Source organism: Malurus melanocephalus, unplaced genomic scaffold (genome assembly GCF_030028575.1).
Source record: "Malurus melanocephalus ecotype Western Australia unplaced genomic scaffold, MMel_1.1 scaffold_636, whole genome shotgun sequence".
Classification (NCBI taxonomy): Eukaryota; Metazoa; Chordata; class Aves; order Passeriformes; family Maluridae; genus Malurus; species Malurus melanocephalus.
In genome coordinates, this window is record NW_026623868.1 from 227,385 (window position 1) to 250,503 (window position 23,119).

The 23,119-nt window shown below is 42.6% G+C and overlaps 1 protein-coding gene across 1 annotated transcript in view; it reads left to right on the forward strand.

The window, feature by feature from the left end:
* MALT1 (MALT1 paracaspase) overlaps positions 1 to 17,178 on the forward strand; it is an 18,720-nt gene extending 1,542 nt beyond the window's left edge. The window contains exons 3-17 of the mRNA XM_057383468.1: positions 581 to 812; positions 1,214 to 1,364; positions 1,486 to 1,664; positions 1,906 to 2,002; positions 2,687 to 2,719; positions 3,111 to 3,137; positions 4,242 to 4,277; positions 5,119 to 5,322; positions 8,521 to 8,698; positions 9,268 to 9,342; positions 9,728 to 9,855; positions 11,079 to 11,228; positions 11,901 to 12,058; positions 12,254 to 12,379; positions 13,127 to 17,178. Of these exons, the coding sequence (XP_057239451.1) occupies positions 581 to 812; positions 1,214 to 1,364; positions 1,486 to 1,664; positions 1,906 to 2,002; positions 2,687 to 2,719; positions 3,111 to 3,137; positions 4,242 to 4,277; positions 5,119 to 5,322; positions 8,521 to 8,698; positions 9,268 to 9,342; positions 9,728 to 9,855; positions 11,079 to 11,228; positions 11,901 to 12,058; positions 12,254 to 12,379; positions 13,127 to 13,585 (2,233 nt within the window). The 3' untranslated portion in view covers positions 13,586 to 17,178. The remainder of the gene's footprint in view (positions 1 to 580; positions 813 to 1,213; positions 1,365 to 1,485; positions 1,665 to 1,905; positions 2,003 to 2,686; positions 2,720 to 3,110; positions 3,138 to 4,241; positions 4,278 to 5,118; positions 5,323 to 8,520; positions 8,699 to 9,267; positions 9,343 to 9,727; positions 9,856 to 11,078; positions 11,229 to 11,900; positions 12,059 to 12,253; positions 12,380 to 13,126) is intronic.
* Positions 17,179 to 23,119: the final 5,941 nt, after the last annotated feature.

Below are 23,119 nucleotides of genomic sequence, written 5' to 3' on the forward strand. Positions count from 1 at the left end.
CTCAGCCATTCAGGTCAGTTCTGGGCTGTGCTGTCACTGCGCCTCTGGATTTTACACTGAAAACACTCAAATTACTCCTTCTCTACAGTAGCTAAAAACATCTTCAGTGCTTGAATTCTGGTAGTTGGGATCCAGATGATTACCGTGGTAATTGGCTTATCTRATTCCAAGGTTAAAAGTCAGCGAAGCCTTTGTGCAGTATTGTTGCAGACTTGGACTTTCCTGCATGGGTATGCTGGGTGTTGTCATTCCATCAGCTGACTGGGGTTTGGTGTCACCCTGTACCTTTAAATCCCATGATACTTACAGGGAGTGACAGTTTAGTGCTGAATAAACTGCAGGAAAATAAATGAAACTGAAGAAATTACGGATTGGATTTCTTAGAACTCGTTTGGAATGCTTCCTAGGAATACTTTAAATTTAAAATATCTGAATGATCTGTTTTAAATCTTTTATGAACTCGATYAAGTACTTTGAGCATGGATTTTGTATAATGGAAGACAATTTTKAATGTCTGAGAGGAATATAACTAATTGGAGCTGTGTATATATATATACAGTACAAACAAGTTATTTTCAAGTATATTTAGTGACAGAAATGTTCTTTGCTCCAAGGACAATTTAAATGCAAATATAAATTACAGACTTGTATTTTTTCATGACTTTCSTATGTATAAATTCTGTTTTAAAGGTATAAAGATTGTTATACAGCCAGATTCTCAAGCAGTGCTCTCTGGTCAGGTCATCAAGCTGTGTTGCTGGRCAACAGGACACCCATTCGTGCACTACCAGTGGTTCAAGCAGGAAAAAGAGGTAAGAGTTCAGTGAGAATGCAGAATTTCTAAATACTGAAAATTACACATAGTGATTTTAGATCATCCTTTTTTTAAGACTCATTCACAGTGAGAGAAGATTGCTATATATACTCATAAAACAAAAARTTTAAGAAATGCTGGATAATGATCCTATGAATGTGTTAAAACAATATGGTGATTCCTTATATTAAGACCATTTCATTCCTGGGGGCTGTGAATGTGGAATGGGACAGAAAGGAAGCTGTAAGTTCAGTTGTCTCTCAGCCTGCCAGTAACTTTTGAGTAAGTGAAGGAGTTGAGGACCGTGTTATGGACTTGGAAATAAATATTATAATGCTTGATCCTGGTTTAGATTAAACCAATTGAAATTGAAATATTTTTGRTTCATCTGTGATGCAGGTTCCTCATGGTAATTCTCCAGAGCTGGTTCTGGGTCCAGTGAGTGTAAAGGATTCTGGTTTTTACATCTGCCGAGTGAACAGTGAATCTTCTTTCACGTTCAGTCGTTGGGCACGCCTTGAAGTTCGTGAACTTCAGGATACATCTCATGGTGAGTAACAAAAATACCTTCTGAAAGTGCTTTCCTGCTTCCTAGAGGCACTTGGGTCCCTGTTGCTGTGCTTAGGTTGTCTCACTTCCTTTTCTTTTTACTTCCTTTTAATTTTTTTAAGGGAGCTTAATGGRTTTGCCCGAAAACAAGTTGTGCATTTGTATTCAGCCTCAGCCACAAAACCTGACAGTGGGGGATGCCTTGGTACTAGAATGTGGAGCTGTTGGAAACCCAATTCCTCATTACCARTGGTTCAGAAATGGATTTCCCTTGGCAAGTGGGAGCAAAAATGTCTACACAGTAAGTTATTGCAATGGGCCAGTCTTGGGAGCTGATGTGTAACTGTCTTGAACTTACCACAGAAAGTTTCCTTGAAGAAAGTAAATTCTCCAGAGCCTTGATATCCTCTAATGAAGTGCTCACTCCAAGTGCTTCTTTTAGTTTTTACTCTTTCTTGCCTGTGGGCTTAGATACAAGGCTTAAATATCTGATATAGGTATTTTTGAGGTCTTTTGGGATGATTGTGACGGTGTTTGCATAGGTAACTTACGTGGATGTGGAACATCAAGGAACATAYTGGTGTCACGTATTCAATGACCAGGAAGACCAGGACAGCAGGAAGGTTGAAGTTGTTATAGGTAAGAAGTTTTTCTTACACGTCAGCTCCTTTGTCCATTTTCCCACATCATTAACATTTATTTTTGAAGCTTTCAATATTAAGCCAAGCACATGCCTTCTATATTTTCAGTTTATCCATTTGTTAAAACATCTGTGTTTGCTTCCAGCAAATGGAATTTTAGGGCTTTGGGGTTTTACKGTAACCACCACAGAAATGTTACCACTTTTTGGTACTGCCAGCATATATGTGGCTTGTTAGCAGACTGCAAGCTGATTTATGCTTTTTGACAGCTAAAAACCACTTTAGCTCTTGCTGGGGACAAGAACTCTGTTACATGGAGTCCTTCAGCAATCAGGACAGGTGAGGTTGTTCATTTCAAGTAGAATGAATCAATAGAACACGTTTCATTGCATGTGTATTTGCAGTGAACTGAAGAGGAGCAGATCTGTTTGCATAGCTTCCAGATCTGTCTGGGAATACTATTATGTAATTTCCTAACCTAAGTAASATCATAGTTTAGAACTCCTGAGTTTCAGGAATAATTACTGTACAGGGTTRTGATCAATTCAGTTTTATACTGCTGTAAAGTAAAGAGCCAGATTGCAAAGCAGCTTGACAGTGACCTTTGTCTTCCACCTCATGTGTTAACCYTAGTAACTGAGAGCACTTGTCTTCCAATTTTTCCCCTTCTTTAAAATACAAGGAAGGAAWGCTATGGCGGTGGAGTGCACAGAAGGTAAAGTAAACCTTTAGTTGTGAATCAATTTTAAAAATCAGTGATTGGGGTGATGGGTTGTTGACCATGTTGCTGGAAGGCATTTGTGGGTTAAGAGCTTTGGTCTAGTGATGTTTGATGCAGCAATCCTTCTGCATGTGCTTCTCTCTCCTTTGGCTGGACACCATAATCTAGAGCACACTTTTTTTGCTTATCTTCTCTCTTCTCTTCTTGGAATAAACACAAAAGATTTGACTTGCAGAAATGCAAAGCCAAAGGTATTTTAGAAAGGTAGTTTGTTTTCTGTGCTCAGCTATGTTTAATAATGGCATGACACTTACATTTGGACTAATAAAGATGGAGTTTCAGCTTCTTGTTTAAACTATGCTTTTGTTGRTGTATTTTTTCACAGAAGATTTAAGTGATCTTCAGGAATCGGGTAAGTGATAAGTTTTGAAAAACTTTAATTTCGAATCTCCATTTTATGTTACAAGTCACTGAAGCCTARCAAGGTTGCAGTATAAACTTTACAGTATTTGCATGTATCTGTAACTGAGAATTGAATAGGACCAGGTGTCATCTTAAGAGCAAGCTTTCTAGTTCCAAAAGATTTAAATTGAAGTATATAGAGAATTGTAAGGGTGCTGTTATCTTTGTAAAGTCATCCAAGGCTAGTCTTCTACATTGCATGCATTGCACACAAATACAAAGGGAATTATCTTTGTTGTCTGTGGTTTCTTGGGAGTCTTAGTTTTAGCATGTTGCTGCTTTCTCACATGATTAAAGTGAAAAAGATGTAAGGTGTCTGGCTGTCACTCATGATATGACGGATGACRCATTTCTTAAAGTCATGTTGAAGTCAGCCAATGTCATGTGAAATGTGTTTAGTGTTTATTTTAGAGGTGTAGATCTGGAGTGTTGCTCCATAAGGGATTATGAGTGATACAGTTTTCCCAAAATCTCAAGTCCCAAAGATCATATAGTTTCCTGTGTTAGATTTGTTTATTCTTGCCCAGCCTTAATTTCAGTCACTGAAGGGGTTCTGTACTACTGTGTGATGTTATCCAGGTGTACCACTTGGGCACACTGCTTACCATTCCTCTTGGCACAGCATTGGCTCTGCCACTCCTCTGTGAAGTACAAAATAAAAGAATTAGCCAGATGATAATCCCTGCTGAGCATTCCCCACCTTGCATGTCTGCATTTTGTTTGGAGAGGATGAGCTGTTCAGATGTCACTGAAAATGCCAATGTGCAGTTTGTGAGGTTCAGAATTTTCTGTGAGCATCTATTCTTTCTTAATCCATAGAACTAGCTATTCACATGCTGTCAGGCTGTGTTTGCTGGAAGAGGGTGAAGGAAATCAGATAAACAACAACATTAACAAAACACCCCCAAGCCCCACCAAAACAAAAAAGAGGGCTTTGTCTTGCATTAAACTAGTAAAGTAGTAGACAAAGCAGTGCCACTAGACCATGGCTAAGGGGAACTTGCAGTGCATTTTCTGTAGTCACTGACATGCTGCTSTTTTTATCTGTTTCAAGCAGACCCTCAAGAAGAGTCGAGCGACAGGCCTGTAGGTAAGTAGTTTTGTACTGGAATGACTGTRTGTATTTGCCATCTAGGAAGCACTTTTTGCTGCTTCTGGATATTGATACTACTGACTCTGCCAGTGCAAGTGGGGCAAATAGAGAGCTGCAGGGAGGGAGATCTGTGGCTGTTTGTGTGGTCCTTTACAATGCTTGCTTGCCCTTTCAGGAGTAAGCTGGGCTGAGGGCACAAGTATTTTTAGTGGCTCTGTGAAACGTCTGCAGTTTCTCATGTGTTTCAGTTTACTGCTCCAGATTCCTGTGGCCAGCCCTTAGCCAGTGAGATACTGCATTCCTCTGAACACTTGGAGGCAGTAGGATTGGGATGATGTGATAGAAAGGATTGCTCTCGTGTCTGCTGAGGGAATGCTGTCCCTGCAAGCTTAGCTCTCCCCGTTCCCATTGCGTGGATGCYTTGATGCTGAGCTGAAGCTCGTTAGGAGACGGAGAGCACATACGCTATGGAGAATACTTGCTAGATTTGTTAAYCACATTCCTAAATTTGCACTGTGGACTTGAGTGGTCAGGCATGTCCTGTCATTGCTAAACCAGGTGGAAAGGCTGCTGGCCTCTGTCAGAATTTCATGGCTCTTTCTGGTTCATCAGTGTGAGGGGGACTGTAAGTGCTCCCCTCTCATGTGGGTAAGCCGTTTTCTTCGGGCTGAAAAGAGAGTTGAGCTGTTAGTRTGGGATGACTTCTAAAATCACATAAAATACTGTTGCTGAAGTGAGATTGGATGCTCTTTCCACTTTGGAAAACCTTAACTTTAATGGTGTTGAACCCATGGAATATATAAACATGACATGTTTTTTTCTCTCTGTGCCTTGGCAGCCACAGACAAGGTGGCTCTGCTAATAGGAAACATGAGCTACTGGAATCACCCCCAGCTCAAGGCTCCAATGGCAGATGTCTATGAATTGACCAATTTGCTAAGGCAGCTGGATTTCAAAGTTGTTTCTTTGCTGGATCTTACTGAGTCTGAGATGCGAAATGCAGTGGATGAATTTTTACTTCTCCTGGATGAAGGCGTTTATGGTAAGAGAACGTGAAATCCCTTCTGAAGTAGGTCAGTTTTGTATGTATCAAGTAGCAAGCATCTGGTGTTTGCCTCTGCTAAACAAGCTTCAGGGTAAATTTTATGTATGCACCCACTAGCATATCCTTTGACTTCAGTTAAAATGGTAGTTCCTTTACTTTTAGAACAGATCAAATGTTAGATTTTTTTTTTTTCTTTAACCACGCCTAAAACTGCAGTGCAGGCTTTTGTTTTGTTTGATAGTACTGATGTGTTTGTCTAGATTTGATTTTGGGGAACAAAGCACAAGCCAGAAGTGGGGAACAGAATGATGGAATTGATGAATGGAGCAAAAGCCTTCCTGTCTTGCATGGAAAAGGCCAAGAGTGACCTGGTTTGGAGTGTAAGAAAAGTGCTTAACATGGGCTTTGAGTTTTCAGTTGATTGCCATTATTTTGTCATTTTTCTAAAAGCTAAGATTGTGTAAAAAACTCCCGAAATTGTTTAGGACAGAGAGCAAAAAATTTTGCCAGGTCCCCTATTTAGATTGCAGAATCCCTGTAGTAAAAGTCCATTTGAGAAAAGATTATTTGGTCCCTTTTTTGGAACACAAGGTCAGCTTATTCCTTAGCATGACTTTTTGTATGGGTGTGTTACCTGATGCTCTGTCTGTGCAGAACTGGCTGCTCTGACATTTGGGCATTTATATCTGTGCCAAAACCTGCCTGACATGAAACCTCAGTCTGGCAAGAACTTTGAGGCTTTTGGAGAGCAGTTTGCTTTTTTTTTATTGCCTGAGAAACAGATGGGCTTGTCTGTGGGGTGAGCTTYGAGATTATTACACCTTCACAATTTTTCCCTATAATTGTGGACATGAATGTAGGAAATAAAGTACTGAAAGGCTTTAATGGGTTTCTCAGCAGCACCATATGAAAACTCTTATATGGCATATTTTTGCAGTTGTACGTTTTCAGACAGTTSATATAAAACGTAAGCAGAAGAGTTTTTCASTGCTGTCTGGCAATAACTACTTCAGTTTAAAAGTTCACCTTATTATTTCTGCAGAGTGACTACTAATGGATTAAAGCCTATAAGAGATGTTGCCAATGCACAAATAGGTAATGATTTATTGCCTTTCTAGTGGGCATAGCTTCARATAGAAGAGGCATACTGACTACTGCTTTTTAGCCCCTGCTACATATAAACCTGCTTCCTAATAGGTTGTGTAATTCTGGGTTACTGCCAGGAAAGTGGCATTTCAGATACTGGTCCTTAAGGGCAGGAGTAGTAAACAAAGTGACGATGATTGTCTCCTCTGAGGTCTCTGTTTGTGCTGCTCTAAATATAGGTTGCAATTAACATTGTATTCCTCACAGGGTAAAAGCACAGACCTGTATGTTTGAAAGGCTAAAAATATTTAGGCTGCTTTCTTTTTAAATGAGAGGGAGGGAGGCAGAYACCACTTAAATGCTGACGTCTCTGAGGAACTTGAGCCTACTTAAAATTGTTGTGTGCAAGTCTCCGTTGAGGCCCTCCAAACATGTTTACTCCACTTACCCCAGGTATGTGCAGATTTATTTCTGATCTTGAGCTCAACACATTAACTGTTGCAGGTACTAGGCACACACCATAGCCCAGTCATCTGCCAAGGATAGAAAAGGAATGTAGTCAGTCAGTCCAATTACTCATGGAATATACACTAAAAGAATCTCAAATATACATAGAATATACATAGAATCTCAAATAYAACCCTGGTTTAGATTGATTTCCAAGCTCTGGAAATCACATTGAGACTTTCCTATTAACTCAGGACCTGACACRAGCTCATGCAGTTGCACTTCATACCACTTTTAGCTCTCCTGACACTCGCTAGTCTCAGGTAGCCAGTGGAATCTTAGAAAGAGCCCACTAACACCTTTATTTGTTCAGGCTTCATTTGAAGGGCCAGAGTATCAGCTCGGTATTCCTTCCCAAGAAGTGCAGGGCTGGGATAGAAGTGTTTTCATTTCTTGCAGCTGTGTGTAGTGAAAAGGTGAAAACATCTAGCATGCCAACCTCCACAAGCCAAATTAACAGTAGRTCATCTTAGTATGTTAGGGTGAGGCTTATTTTGGGTTTTCCCTGAATATGCCACTGTTGGAGTAACTTCAATTTCTCAGCAATTTTTAGTAAGAGTAACAACGTAAGAATATAATGTCTCCAGCCAGCATAAATTGTCAGATTTCTGTTGACTTTTATTCAGCTGAGCACAACATTCTAATTGCAGATTTGACCACAGGCTACTTTGACTAAATAAATAAAAATTCTTTTCCAAAGATGGAATTTGCATCATTAAGGATAACTGACACTGGGAACAGGCARCAGGAAAATTCATCTAAATCATAGAAGCCTCTGGTAACAGCATTTTATGGCAGTAGAGATTATTAATTCTAAGATCATCTAATCTTCATGCAAATTTATATGWCTATAATACTGGAAATTTTTATTCATGTAAGGAAAAGCTAAGCCCTAGCTTGCAGTTCCCTTTTTCAGGGTTGAGAAAAGCTGTCTTTAATTCCATGATAGGGTTATTTTTTCTCCAAAAATATTGCATGTTTTGTTGAAGATTTTAAGTCTTAAAATGTTGTAGACTGTTGTGTAGTGACACGAGGGAGATATGTCTTGGTAAGTATGCAAAGTGTTTGCTTGTTTAGTAGACACAGAAGAGTCATGAGTCTKTTATAGGAGATATAGCTGCAATCAACTGAATGTGAGCTGTTGGTAATTTRGTAATGGAGATGTGTTCTGGAGTCCTACCAAACTCTTCAGCGTTTTTATTTTCTGTCTATAAACTCTGCAGAGTTACTGCTGCTCAGAGCTTTGTTACTGAACATGTGGAGAAAATGTTTTATAGTTGGCACATTTCCTTGTTCCCATCTGTGAGTTACGCATCATACATAACAGACTCTTTCTGTTAGAGGTCATAACTACTTAGAGCATGTTAAGAGTGTTTCACTTGGTCTGTYGATGCAATTATCTAACTGGTTCTATTGCATGTGTGATTTTTGCTTCTTTTAATTTATTGTGTTTGTRTATTGTGGAGTTGATGTTGAATGGCTTGGAGTGGCTTCAGTGAACTCCCTGTCCCACAGCCACGTGCTGTGCCTGAAACTTCTGACATGCTCAGTGCTCCAATGCACTGCTCACTGTGCTTTCAGTCACACCTGTTTCAAACTCAGGTTTGTTATACTATGCTGGCCACGGCTATGAAAACTATGGGAACAGTTTCATGGTTCCTATTGATGCTCCAAATCCCTACCGCTCAGCAAACTGCCTGTGTGTGCAGAGCATCCTCCGGCTGATGCAGGAGAAGCAGACGGGACTCAACGTCTTCCTGCTGGAYATGTGTCGCAAAAGGTATCCCCTAATTCCTGGGTGCTGAGAGCTGACAGCAGCTCTGGGATCTGAACAGAAACTGGGCTCCTGCTGAGGAGAAGGCTTTAGGCTGAGAACTCACTGTACTGCAAAGTTCATGGTTCWGAGAATTCACAGCCTGCACCTGAGTGCTTTTAGCAGCAGTAGGATTCATCCACAGCCTTCCTCTGCCTGTGGCTTTGAATGGAGATGTGAACCTGGTGGCTGGACTCTGTCCCTATGGCTGCATACATACCCGCCTCGTGATTTGAATGACATTTATTTCTTACTTCATTGTTATTGTTGTCTTTCAAAAGTTATAAACACACTGATCAGATAGAAGTGAAATTGGGCATCTTGAAGAAGAAACCCTTTCTCCTGGCATCATTATCTATCTTCTTCATTGCAGGGAGAGAGGAGAATCCTTGTGATCAAAGGCATGTTAATTTAGCAGACTTGTAGGAGTGAAACAAATTACTGGTTCTGAACTYCGCTTTTTTTTATTTTGAATTTGTTACTATTATTAGTTCTCAAATTATTATTTAGCTTTCTTGTGTTTCCATTCATTACAGAAATGAATATGATGACACARTTGTTATCTTGGATGCTCTGAAGGTTACGGCCAACATTGTTTTTGGATATGCAACGTAAGGAAATCTTTATTCTGTGCCACAGAAATGACTGAGATTGTATAGCCAATCTTTCCAGAACAGTGCTGTGGGCCAGCTGTTGCTCACTTTTCAAGTGTAAAAACTGCTGAACAGCAGTAGTCAGGAGCTTTACTAAAGTCTTCTATAATAAATTTAAGCTCCTTACATAAGCAGTTTGCTGAACAGRTCTGGTTTGTGATGTCATTGTAAAAGAAGGCTCCCCTGAGCTGCTTGCAAGAGAACACAAAGAGCAGGCTGGCCTTGGACCACAACCTAGTTTTCAAATTGTAGGGTTTCTTTCCCCTGTTCYCAACATAAATTTAGTCCTAATCATTTAGATTTTTCAGTGGTTTTTCCTTATCTGATGCTGATGATCTCACAGGTGCCAAGGAGCAGAAGCTTTTGAAATTCAGCAGTCGGGGTTGGACAATGGAATCTTCATGAAGTTCCTGAAGGACCGTTTGTTAGAAAACAAGAAAATCACTGTTCTGCTTGATGAAGTTGCAGAAGGTGAACTCCAGCTTACTGCACTAAGTCTCCTCAGCCTGCATTACTGAAAGCAACTGTGCTTCCATGTTCTTCCTCTTGTGGAGAATGTGCTACACTACTTAAAGCTCTTTCTTGTGTTTTGTTCAAATAGCAGCTTTTATCAAGAAGTGGGTGCTACTGGGCAGCATATTGACATGATTCTAAGCTTCTTTAACAGTGTTCAATTTTATACTTTCCTCTGCTTTGAACCCTATTTGTCCTGAGTATCTTTCTGCATGGAGCTTTGAATTGTCTATCCACAATGGACAATTCTGCTCTTCTGCCCCATGGTGCAAGCTGCTTGTGGTGGTCCAGTCATCTGTATGTTCATTTAAACAATTAACAGAGTCCTACCTGCCTCAGAGTGCTATAGCAATGACAATGATTTGCTCTCTGGCAAGAACTATAAGTTCTCAAAGTGCACTAAAAAGGGACAATGCACTATGTTAATATGCCTTGTTCAGTGATTGTATTTTTGAATTGATAGGAGAAGCACTTAAGTGAAAAAAGTGTGGAGGGAAAGCACTGTGCTTCTGTGCAAACATCTGCTCCAAGCACAGAACTGTRTGTGTAGGTGCATCAGCCCAGCTCKCCCCTGGGYTCAGCAGCCTGGGGCAGCTGCAGGTTGCAGAGGTTTGTCTTCTGTTCAGGATTGCAGAGAAAAATGTACTTGTCAGGCATCATGATAAGGACACTGTGAGTATTGCTAGGTGCTGGGTGGCAGGGAGCACAGCCATGCAGTGCAGACACTGCCAGAGGAATGTCCCCACTAAGTGTTCCATGAAACAGCTCCTGTGAAAAGGCTGCAGCCTGKTGGCACCATGGTTCCTGCGAGCTGCCTTTGCCACAAGAGTGCAGTGCTGGCTCATGGTCAGCTTGGTGGCTGCCAGCTCCCCTRGGTCCTTCCCTGCAAGCTGCATCCCAGTGAGTCAGGCCCTTCTGGACCTGTGCAGGGGATTATCCTGCCTGGGAACAGAACTTGGTGTTCCYTGGTACTGGCCTACTCTGCCCAATTCCACAGCCGTCCAGGACCCTCTGAAGAGCAGTAGATTCTTGTGGGGTAGTAGCTATTCCTTTCAGTTTTTAATCATCTGGATGTGCTGGCATAACCACAGCAACCACACAGCACTGCAGGGAGGTACTTAATTCACTTGGAATTGCAGCAGCATTGATTTTGAAAGAAYTTCTCTGCCTCTTGTTTTTAGATATGGGCAAGTGTCCCCTTACCCAAGGCAAGCAAGCCCTGGAGATCCGCAGCAGCTTGTCAGAGAAAAGGGCACTGACTGATCCCATTCAACAGAGCACATCTTCTGCAGAGTCCCTGGCACGGAACCTGCAGTGGGCCAAAGCTCATGGTACGGTACAGTCTGATGTTAGATGATCCTACTGCCCTGATGGAAGAAAGGAGAGCATGTACTATTGAMTAGAAATGGAAGAAATTCAAGGTTATAGCTGCATTTTCATTACTGTGTTCAGTTGGAAATGTTTGTGTTGGSGTTTACAAGGTGACATATAGAATTCATGTACATCCAGTATATTTAAGACCACTCAGACACTGGAGAGGAGACTTACAGGTTGTCTGCCTTCTGGGACAGTAGCATGTGTGTCGGCCAGTGACAGTTGTAAGATATCACTGATCTCATTCTGAAGTCATCACCTAAAATAGCCACGTCAACTGTGTGGWAAATGTGCATGATGAAAAAGAGATTTCAATGTAGACAGCTAAGAAAAATAAAATAAAAGTGTGATGAGTTCTAGGCTTTTTTTAAGAAGGGCAGTGGTGTTTAAGACCTTTTACCTTTTTCACCTAAACTCGCTGGAGTACATCTTCAAATTTCTTTGACAGATGGGGCAGAGGGTCAGGGGTAGCATTTCTAAGACCACTCATCATATAAGAAGACTCTTTCACAGATGCAGATGTTTATTTGTGATACCAAGTGCTTGATTCTTGTTTGTTAAATGATTGGAAGAGAGAAATGCATATGCTAACTTAGATTTGACTCTAACGATGTGTTATTTATTCCCAGAGCTCCCAGAAAGTATGTACCTTGAATTCCAGTGTGGTGTTCAGATTCAGTTGGGGTTTGCAGCTGAGTTCTCCAATGTCATGATAATCTATACACGGATAGTAAAGAACCCCCCTGAAATTGCAGCTTGCAGAGCCCATGTCACAGACTTCCCACTCGTAAGTGCTTACTGCTGCTGTCTTGTGATCTCACTCCACTGAAGTGGAAAATTTTCTGTTCCATCCATATCAAGCTGCATCTTCTATAATAAAATGGGCCTAAACTGTTGAAACTTCTCAAACTGAAAGAAGTACTATTTTATGATCYACAAATTCCATATCATTAATTAAGTTCTCATTTCTTTCTTGCAACAGGACCTCGATGTAGATCCTAAAGAGGCCAATAAAGGAACTCCTGAGGAAACTGGAAGCTATTTAGTATCAAAGGACCTTCCCAAACACTGCCTCTACACCAGGCTGAGTTCACTGCAAAAACTAAGGGTTTGTGTATGCAATTTGTTACACGTTTGCCCAGATAATTGACACTAAGCATGTTSCTTTGCAGTTCTGTTGAGGCAGCTGGGTATTGCCTGTATAGTAAGTTCTTTGGAGGGAAAACAATGGTAATAACATCGTTTGGTGAATTACATTTCATAGGTTAAAAGGTAAATGCATAGGTAAATGCAGGGAATTGATGCATATGTGATTCTGAAACAGGTGTGCCAGGCCCTTTGTATTTTTCAGGCCCATGCTGAACTTGATCCAGATGGTTATTTTTGCGTGATCACCTGTTGCATGCTCTGAGGGTGTTCCTATGCTGTTTAGGAAGAACATGACCTGAAGCAGAGCTGCCTCTTACAAAGGCATGAGTAGGAGATGAAAATGTTGTGTATCATCAGCCTGTGCTCCTGGGCACACAGTTTTTGAAAGGTTCTCACTTCAGCAGAGTGGGGCACTGTTAAGTGTCTCTTTGTGTCATGAGCATCTGTGCTAGACACAGCCTGGCATCTCTTCAGTGCTTTTGGCAGTTGAAGTAACACAAGTGCTTCTGGAAATAGCGACTGTTCAGTGAACAAGTAGCAACCAAAAGAGGACCTCGGTATACAAGGCTTGCCCAGCCTGTGTCTTTAGCTCCTAAAAAGGTCACTCCCATTCTCCAGGAGATCAGAATCTATCTCAGGGTTTCCTGAAGTGTTTATTTGGAGAGGAAGTATAACTTCTTCTCTCCCCCACTTTCCTCTTTTACAGGAACACTTGATCTTCACTGTTTGCTTGCACTATGAGCATTCAGAAATAGAAGATGCAATGGATGAAAGGAAAGAAGTTAATGTTGGGAAGCCCCTTATTGCTAAATTAGGTCTTCATCATGGATTCAAAACCAAGAACTGTCCTCAGACCTGTTGCATGCCTGGTTATCCTTTTCATAATGCAGTAGAATCGAGTCCAGAGGCAGCTAAATACTACATCCCTAGTCATTGCCAACCCAGTTCCTGTCCACGTGTTTACCATCCAAACCATACTTGCTCAGCCAGCATCACACAACCAGAGGCATCTTCTTGCAATAGGACTTCCAGGATACTGGCTTCAAGAAATGAAGTACAGAATTATTCACCTGCTGTGGAAAGGAGTAATGTACCAGTAGAGACCACTGATGACTCTGTTGAACTGGAATTCTTCACCTCTGACAGCCTCAGCTTCTCTGAATAGCAGGAACTGGGATGTTTTTGGAATAGACATCTGTGAACAGAGGGGCTTCCACACTGCTTCTCCATCTTCTGGAGTTTGGAGGCTTCTTGACAAGGCACTGGAGAGTCCAGAGCAGATGCTGGGAATGAGGCTGGGATGAAAATTTTTCAGAACCAAAGAGACAAAATTGGACTGATAGATTTAGGAATGAAAAACACATGTTGTTTTGGTTGGTTTTTTTTTTCCACCTACTGTTTGTTGCTTGATACAGGGAAAAATCTCAGCTCAGAGTTTCCTATTCCTTTCTCTGGCCATCRTATGTTAGGATCAGTCACTGTGCCTTGGATGTAGTCAATAACTGGCTCTGACTGCATTCTCTTCTCTGATGGTCCAGTGTCCAGTGTCTCAGATGGCAGCATCTGAGATGGATTAAGATCTGTGCAAGAAACCCAAAACCTGGTTCTTCGGGCAAGCTACAAGTGACAGCCATTTCCTTAGGCCCAGGTCCAGGAAAGCACTTTAAAAGTTCAACATGCATAAATTAAGTTAACATTTAAATCTCAGTGAAATTGGTGGGATTAWAAGACAAGCCTAAACCTAGGCAAATGTTAAAGCTCTCTTTGGCTTGTGGTGCCCTTTCTGAATTGAAGCCTCAGGGTTTGTTATTTTCTTGCGGYGCAGTTATTTGGAGATAATTATTTTTTCGAAGTATCTGGCAGGCCAAGTAACTTTGCCCTCTGCTTTAGCATTACTGTGTGGTTTTGTGTAACTCAGGTGTTTGTTACCCGGGTTTGGCWGTTGAATAGGTTTAGAAAAAAAGGTTTAAGGTAATCCAAATAAACTCAGGCTTCTCTGGCAAAAGAAGAGTTCATATGCTTGAGAAAGTCCAAGACACTTCTTCCRTTGTCCCTCACCATACTGCAGTAAGGTGGGAGTGACTTTACTTTCTGTACCTCCATGGAGCTCTGATGGCAGACTCTTCTTGTTGTCCTGACAGTCCTGAAACTGCCTCTGGCTCCAGAAAACCATCTGTACCTTGGAACGGTTAAGCAGAACATTTCAGCACTGATGTTGCAGTCTCTGCAGTTACTGCTTTGGTTCAGCATCAACTACTTTTCCTCATTCTGTCAGCTAATTAGGAACTTTGGCAGCTCATATGCAGTGAGCTCTTGGGCTATGTTCACCTTGACATAAACTTCTCACTTATGTGGGTGTGTTTCAGTRTTGCTTCCTCCTTGCACAGAATTTTACTTTAGGCACAGTAAGATCTGCTCTCTTTTTTAGAGTGTAGCATTTTGAGCTACACGGTTTTTGCTGGGAATTGGAGAGAGGTTTAAAGTATCAGGTGGAGAAAACCAGGTTGGGAATTTCAGGGAGTTTGGTTTGGTGTTTTTAAAGATTGATCATTTATTCATGATTTATTATTTATTCATTGCAGCAGTCTAGAAATTGAGAGAGGACACCTCCAYGTTCTGGAAATTAGGCAGTTACTAATTTCAAAGGCATTGCTGCAGCAGTTTAGTCATCCCAAGCTTATTTTAAGAGCTAATGAGAAGAAATGCTGTCTCCCATCCTTACTGTTGGCACGCAGCGAGCAGGAGCCCAGGATCCCTGTGGAGGTGTGTTACCACAGCGACAGCCTTCATCTCTGGTGGATGCGGGAGCAAGGGGCCAGGACTTCCCCATCTGCCCTTCAGATAGAAGCTGCTGGCATTCTGCTTTCAGCTTTCAAAGTCACTTGCAGTTAGGATGAAAACTCTTCAACCTGTTACACAAATTTCTTCACTACACATAAGATGTAGTGAAGATGCTTCTTGGGCTCTCTGATGRCTTAATGTGGTGGTTAATAGTATGCATGACACCTGCCTTGCAGGACCAGGATTAGTCCAGAAATTTTTCAGGACTGCTTTGAGATACTAATAATGTACCAAATCCAGTATTTYTTGGTATGTAAGAAGCATGACAGTTTTTTAAGAAGGTACAAAGTCACTAAAATACCGGTTTGCTGATTCTCAAAGCTTTGGAGTCTTTGTTTCATGCCTGCTTTAAGGATACACAGAAAACTGCTGCAGATTCTGGTTCGGTATTGCAGCTGCAAGAAAACAYGTTCTTGAAACACCCATTGGATTATCAACTCTGATTTTAGTGGAAATGGGGGTTCATTTTAACCAGAAAATAGCTGTGCTTCATGCCAAGCGCCATTTACCTTTGCTGGCAGGTAGAGAACTCCAGCTGCAGTTTGCACCTCAGTGCATCCCAGCACAGAAATCAGAGGTGGGACTCATTACCACTGCAGAGCCTCCTTGCTAGTTTCTTTCATGCTGTGTGCATTGGGATAATGCAGGTTTTAACACGGGTACAACATGCATTCCTTTGGTGGGATGCATGGGGGCACGCTGCATGCCAGCTGGGTGCAATASGAGTGAGTTTTACTTGGAATGAGGTGTTTTACCCTCTTCTCTGTTGTTCCCTTGCCACCAGAATTCCTTCTCCTTTCTAATCTGCTGAGAAGAGCCACATGCCCAGGAGGCCCTTAGTAGCCTGTGTATGCTGGGACACCTTTACACCTACCAACATCCTGGTTCTATAAAAKAAATCCATGGGAACTCTACATCTCTGCTCCTGGCAACCCAGTAATCTCTTTGTTTCTTTWTAAGCTCTGATAAACAAAAACCTTTTGTTTTGTGGAGACTGTAGGTTTCCACAACTGGAAAAGCTCTGTCAGATGTCATGTAACAGTTCTTAACAGAATATGGTATCTAAGAAGGATTAAACTCAGGTTTGTTACTTAAAGATTCCCAAGAGAAATAACTGCCTTTTCTCAACTAATTCTATTTACAGTTATTTTCCTCTTAGACTCATTAGTTACGGTATTTTCTTATTGCTATAGTCTTGGTACTAGCCAACAGTCACAATACAGTTAATATATAATATATAGTTAATAATAGGGCTGTCTTGAGAATGGTATTAGTAATGTTTTCCTYATACAAGTGATCCTGAGTCATTGGTGACAGCAGCTTGTCAAGCTGGCAGATGGTGCCTCTGTAAGAAAACATGTTTTCTTGCCTTGCTCCTTAGTTCATTCCCAGACTGAGCAAAGAGAACTCTGTAGTAGCATCTGTTGATGGAATAGTTCCTGTTAAACTCCATCTGCCTTCCAGCTCTAGGATGTTCAAACTGTGGTGTATATGCAAGGTACAAAAGGTGTAATTATGATTCTGATATATCACAAGCTGGAGTGGGTTTAGTTTTGTGAGATGTATATTTGTGGACAGTTCTAAGAAGTAATGCAAAATCTCATGAATAGAGAGATGATGCTCAGCAGCTGCCTTTACAGCCTGCATTGTTATTTGCACCCATGCAGTGCAAGATGGAGATTTTGCCTGATCTGAAGCCAAGCCAGTTCTTGCATGGTGGGTGCGGTGGGAGCCTAACTTCTGAGGCAGAGGTTCCAGGGGGGCAGGGACAAAGAGAAAAAATCCCTAGGGCTATAAGGGAGGATGAGTGCCCCAGCCAATGTGAGCCTGTAATCTGGCCAAGCAGGCACAGGCATCCCCCAGCACTGCCAGCAGTGACAGCAGTGGGTGCCCTGCCAGTGGCTCCTGGTGGCCACCACACTGCCGTGAGAAAGCCGTGCTCAGTTTTCTGGGGTAACAGCAGATCAGCTGGAGGAACACATGCCTCAACACTTCCCMTGTGCTCCCACGGGGAGCAGTGCTCTGTCACTGGGGGACCCTTCCAGGCAGGTAACACTGCTGTAGCTGTTCCTTCCACAGGAAACAAGCCAAGAGCCTGCCTATGAGCCCTTTCATACTGCAGAGGGGAAAGCCATCTGGGACTGCTRATCTGGCTGATGAAACTGAGCACTCAGGCAATGCTGAGCCATGAAACCCTYGGGGCTGGAGCTGGATACTCCCCTGGTGCTTCTCCCCTCCTCTGTACCCAGGAGATCGTCCTAGTCTCCTGCCTCCCTTTGYGAATGGGTTGTCCCCAGTGCTGGCACATGCGAGGAGCAGTGTGGCATGCCACAGGGTGATGTGGTATGCCTGCACAAGTGTTTTCCTAACTCCCAGAATATTTCTGGTGGTGTAGGTTGTTGGGTACTTTTAACACTTCTGTGGGGTAGCAGAGCACTCACCAGCTGGAGGGTCAGAGCAGCTTCCCTRCCTCTCACCATGCTGACACAGGCAAAGTCATCACGGATGGAGCATGTGGAAGYGGGTAATGCCAAAGCAAGCCCAGTAAGGATTTAGTGAACTGGCAAGGACAGGATATGTACCCTGGCCTAGGGGGACTGCCTACAGTAGACCCTGGGGGTCAGGCYGGCAGTAGAGGGAAACTGCCAACAAGCTGTTTGAGCTGCAGCCAAKAGACAGCTCAGTTGTTATAAAATTCTGTCTGGTGGGAGAATCACTGCAGAGGCAGCAGTATCTGCAACTTGAAAGAAATGTAAATGTTGATAACAACCCTTGTCTGTCCTAGGGAGGGACAAAAAGCCAGGTCACACCAGCCACCAGCCCCTGCTGGGGGCATCTCTTGCTGATGACTGCGCATGTAGGGATTTGTTCAGTAGACTTTTATGGCAGCCAACAGGGTTTGTTGGCTTGTTTGTTACACAGAAAGTAGTGTTGTTACGCAAACTAAATGGAATTTGTATAATCCTGACTCATYTTCGGTAGGTGGGGATGAATCAGATGTCCTTCCTCCAGCAGGAGATGCCAAGGACCAGCATGCAAAGTCTGAGTGCTTGAAAGACTCCCCAGCCATGCTGGCCACAAATCAGCAAGGTGCCTTGATTTTACCTTTACTTCTATTGTAGGAAGATCACCACAGGCAGCTTGGAATCAGCAAGCACAGCCAGGCTGAGCTGCTGCTGCCACCTTAATCTGTGAGGATAGTGTTTCCTGAAATAAATAGAGAAAAAGTAGCAGAAAAGTCACTCTTGGGTTCCTCCTTTTATTATGTGCTTATTCCGTGTTCAGCTATGGGTTGGCTATGGAAAGGCAGAAGTGCAAGCACGGCTGCTGCTGGTCCCGACTGCCTGTGTGCCCATTCCCTGTCACATCCATGGTCCCCAGTGCCCCTCTCCCCAGCTGTCCAGGTGCCAGTCCCGAGGGACCAGCAGGAACTCCACCACCAAGCTGTGTCATTTGGGTTGGATTTCTCAAGCTCATTGACAYCTGGAGCTATGCAGTGTCTCCCACTTCCAAGAGCCTCCCAAAGCAAGGATGTGCCKGTGCCTGCTGTGCCTGTTCTCCACCCACTTGGGCTCTGGAATACAGTGTCTTCTCTCACTTCTTGGTCTCCTCTTCTGAGAAGGAAATGCCTGGAGCACACAGATGGTGTCTGCCCCTGCTAAGACCTGTGAGTCATGGCAGCATGACCACACCTTGCAGGACACAGCCGTTTGGCAAGAGGATGTATATATAAACTGCTGGTAATTTCTGTCTTTCATTGCTTGAAGTGATGTATTGAGTGGTTTGGTAGGATATATACTCAGTTACACAAAGATTTCCTGAGAAAATGGTATTAGCATCGAGAACAAAAAGGATGTTTTGCAGCAACACTTGCTCTCCTTGTGTGGTTTGTAGGATCACTGCATGGGTGTTACAGTATCGACTCATCTCCGGCCCTGTGTTCAGGTTCAGCATTCTCCTTTTGCTGTGTAAATGCAGGGAACACACAGCACAGGAGCTGTTGATGGCACCATCTGCAAAAGCCTAATGGCTCATTCATTAAGCAATGGGAGCCAGCACCACCACAGTCGAATCAGATATTGTATGATGAATAATTCAGAAATAATCCTGGTATACTTGAATAAATATCAGAAGAAGGAAGGAAAAAGCCCCATACATATGGCACATTAAGGGAACAAAACAGGCATTCTTCAATGTGCCAGGCTGCTGAGCTCTGGATGTTAATCATGCAGGTGGCTAATGCCTGACAAGGAGCTGACTGAGGGGTTCTGGCCCAGCACTCGCAAGGTGTTTGTAAGCAGAAAAAAGCACAGTGCTCATGGGAAGATCCATCAGCCTTGCACTCTGCAATATGCCTGTGGTTGTGTTGTCTRACCGGGGGCTGTGGCAGCATTGAGCTGGGGAGGTGATGGCTGGGCCTGGGGCTGTGCTCCTYGGGCTGTTGGGAACACGGCAGTGATGAGCTGTGTGCTGTTCTCAGCACCTCCTGCCTGCACACCTTGAGCTGCTGCTCTGGCTGCAGGACTGCTSTGGTACACTCACAGCACTAAGTGGACAGTGCTTACGAGAACTCTGGGCTGGTAAGATGCCCTATAAATGGTGTATACAAACATAAGGTATTRCGATGGATGGATGGAAGGGATGACAGTTTTAAATTGACACAGGGCAAGACTGGATTGGAAATAAGGAACAAATTCTTCCTTATGGGGGGAGTGAGGCACTGGCACAGATTGCTCAGAGGAGCTGTGACTGCCCCACCTCTGGGAGTATTCAATTTCTCCAAAAACGGTACTCTGTTGCAGAAGAAATGCCTTTCCAGGTTTTGACAATCGTCAAGTCACACAAGTTTTCTATTCCATGTCTAGAAGTGCCTGGGCTTAAAGGCATCCTTTTGCCAAGATGTAACCTTGTGACAGTTCTTGCAGCCATCTGCCATGAACACCAGTCCCACCGCTTGGCAGCTCGAGGATGAGSCAGCGAGTGCTGCAAGCATATGGCCTGTGTACCAGGTCTGCTGCATGTGCAACACTGAGTCTCATTTATGTGTGTATTTTGAGCAAGGCCCTTTTTTCCCACTGGGAATACAGTCAGGACTTCATCCTGTAGTGCATATGTAGGTGAGAGTGCCTGAGGTGTGTGTGCACTGCTCTTGCCTGTTCAGAGGAGCTGTGACCTCTCCAGCACGGCACAGCTCCCGTTACGTGTGGAAAAACTGAGATAATGACTGTCACTCCTCACAAACAGAATTGTTTTAAGCCCATGATCCTCATTAACCAACTCTGATTCCTTTGGATAATGCTTAGTTTGCTCTGGTTTGTTAAAAGCTGGAAAAAAAAAAGCATTATTAAGCCCTGACAAATCTTCCTGGCATTGTATTGTATCTGAATCGGCATCTCTTCTACCATTGATCAGAAATGGGAGTCTGTTGTTGTTCAAGACATAGCAGTATTTGTGCTTTTACAGCATTTAATATCCTGAGGGTTGTTACAGTTTCTCACTCTTCATGCTACTTGGGCATTGCAAATGYTCACTCTGTAGTTAAAGATTCTTTCCTGCAGACAGATAACAAGAGTTGCCAACTTCTGTGAACACAGTCTTTACATCTGGGGGAAACTGCCTGTTTGTGGAGATGTTCCACAGCTCTGGGCAGTGTCAGTGCATTTCTCCCCACCAAAGTCCTTCATCTTATCTCCTGTGAGATCACCTTCTTTTAATAAATAYCATCTTTCTAAAAGCAATCCTGGAAGTTTTAATCCAAAATGTAATAGGAGACTTATTTTAATAACCAAGAAAGGATATAGATTTTTTTTCCCCAAGAAAATACCTAGAGATTAGTGGTAGGAGCATCTGAAAAGGTGAATTTTAATTGTAAGGTTTTTTGAAAATACTGATTGAAGTTAAAAGAAAAGTACCACTAATGTTAAAGAAAATACCACTACATTCTAAACAGTGGTAAAAAGAAAAATAGAAGCATTCTAAAACAAGAAATGCAAGCTTCTGCTCTGCACTTGTTGATCATATGCTACAAGAGATTTTATGGTGAAAAAAAGYACTGGAAGTAACAGACAGAATTAACTATTTGCCAAAAGCTGTAAAGCTATTACTCTTAAAGAGAAATAGGATTGGAAATATGGAATCTGTATTTCRCCCTTCTTGTTTAAGSTAAACATGTTTTGATAGCCGGAAAGGAAATGCTTTGTTATTTTCCTCACCAAAAGTAGGGAAGGACAAAAAAGGCAGCATTTATTCTGACATAGAAAAATATTAAATGTAAATTTACTTTAGTTTTGATTGTGTCAATCCACTTGCAAAATCTTCTTTGGCTCCAGCACATCTTTAATGCACAGAAGCCCTGTTTGTAGCTACATGTGATGCAGTTAAAATTGATCTCTGTACAGAAGGCAGAGGATAAATACACCACTGTTTGGAGTTCTGAATTTCAAGAGCCTTAAAATCCTTAGAAGTTAAATAATTAAGGAGTTATTGCACACATGTTCAGCGTTCACTGCAGCATCAAAGGGAAAGTGGTCTGACTTGGCAGCACTCCTTGCTGRCTGCTCAGAAGAAACAGCAGGCTGCACGGGAGGGAAAGAAAWTTCTTCAGGGATAGAAAAGGAGGGGCTTAAGATTTACCTGGTTTCTGGAGAAAGAAGCATGAGCTCCACAGCTTCATCAGCAAAAGTGACCATGAGATCCCATCTCAGAGCTGGAGTCCAGCTGGAAGGATTCACTGATGGTTGTTTCATTGGTTGGGATGGAGACTGTCCACACAAGGACAGCGGTGTGGGGGACTTGGATCCTCATTGCTGCAAAGCCAAGGGAGAAAACTGGACAACCTAAACAAGGAGAATTCCTTCCAACACTGGTTCAAAGGATTATGTGGCATAGCATCTGGGGGAGTGAATGAGACCTCTGGTCTAAGAATTCACAGCTAAGAGCAACTAAAAAACCCCCGAAAGCCTCCCAGTGCAGAAGGGACACTGCAGGGACACTCATGGTGCAATTGCCTGTTCTTTTGTGTGCTTGAATTAAAAAAAAAYATTGGAGAAATGCTATCAGCCTGGCACAGCTTGTAAAAGTTAGTTAAAATTCTCATCATTTTATATTTTCTAAGTCAAATACTTAGGGTGACAGACTTTTTCTGCTATGGAGATGTCAAGGATACCTGGCTGGCAGGAAAATAGATCTATGTGAAAGGCAGCATGCACAAGGACCTTTGTGCCATGTATAAACTGTGAAATCGATTAACATTTCAGATATTAATAGCTGCCATCKTCTTTATGGTATTATGCAAGCTGACCACAGAGATGGAATGTAAGGAGTGTGCAGTTTTCACTTCTTTAATCAAATCAGTTTACTGGTCAACTGTGAGGAAACAGGGTATTGTAAATACCATAGCCTATTTCTACCAATCACTGGCAGGATGAGCCCTAGGCTTGTGCAAGCTGAATTGCATGGCCCTTCTTGCATATTAAAACTAGAGCACAAATCCATTTTCATATAAACAAATCGATTTATTATATTCAAATTATACAAACTTGTGAGACTCGCTGATTGCTRCAGCTGACCATCAGTAGAACCCGTGTTCTGCTGCTGTTTTGATWACATGAAAGAAGTTAGAATTTTTCCGTGGCAGCTGGACGAGAGCAACCAGGGTAGGGCCCGATGGATAATTTCCTGCCCGACCGATACCTGCGGGCACAGCTTCAGTAGCAGCTTCCCAGAAGGAGCTGTGCTTGTGCAGGCCGCCTTTAGAACACTGCTGCCTCACTAACAGGCTCCTAGGAGACGTTAATACAGCAGCATTATTTCCACTAGAATTTGTATTATACTGTACGCCCACAGCATGAATCTGAGA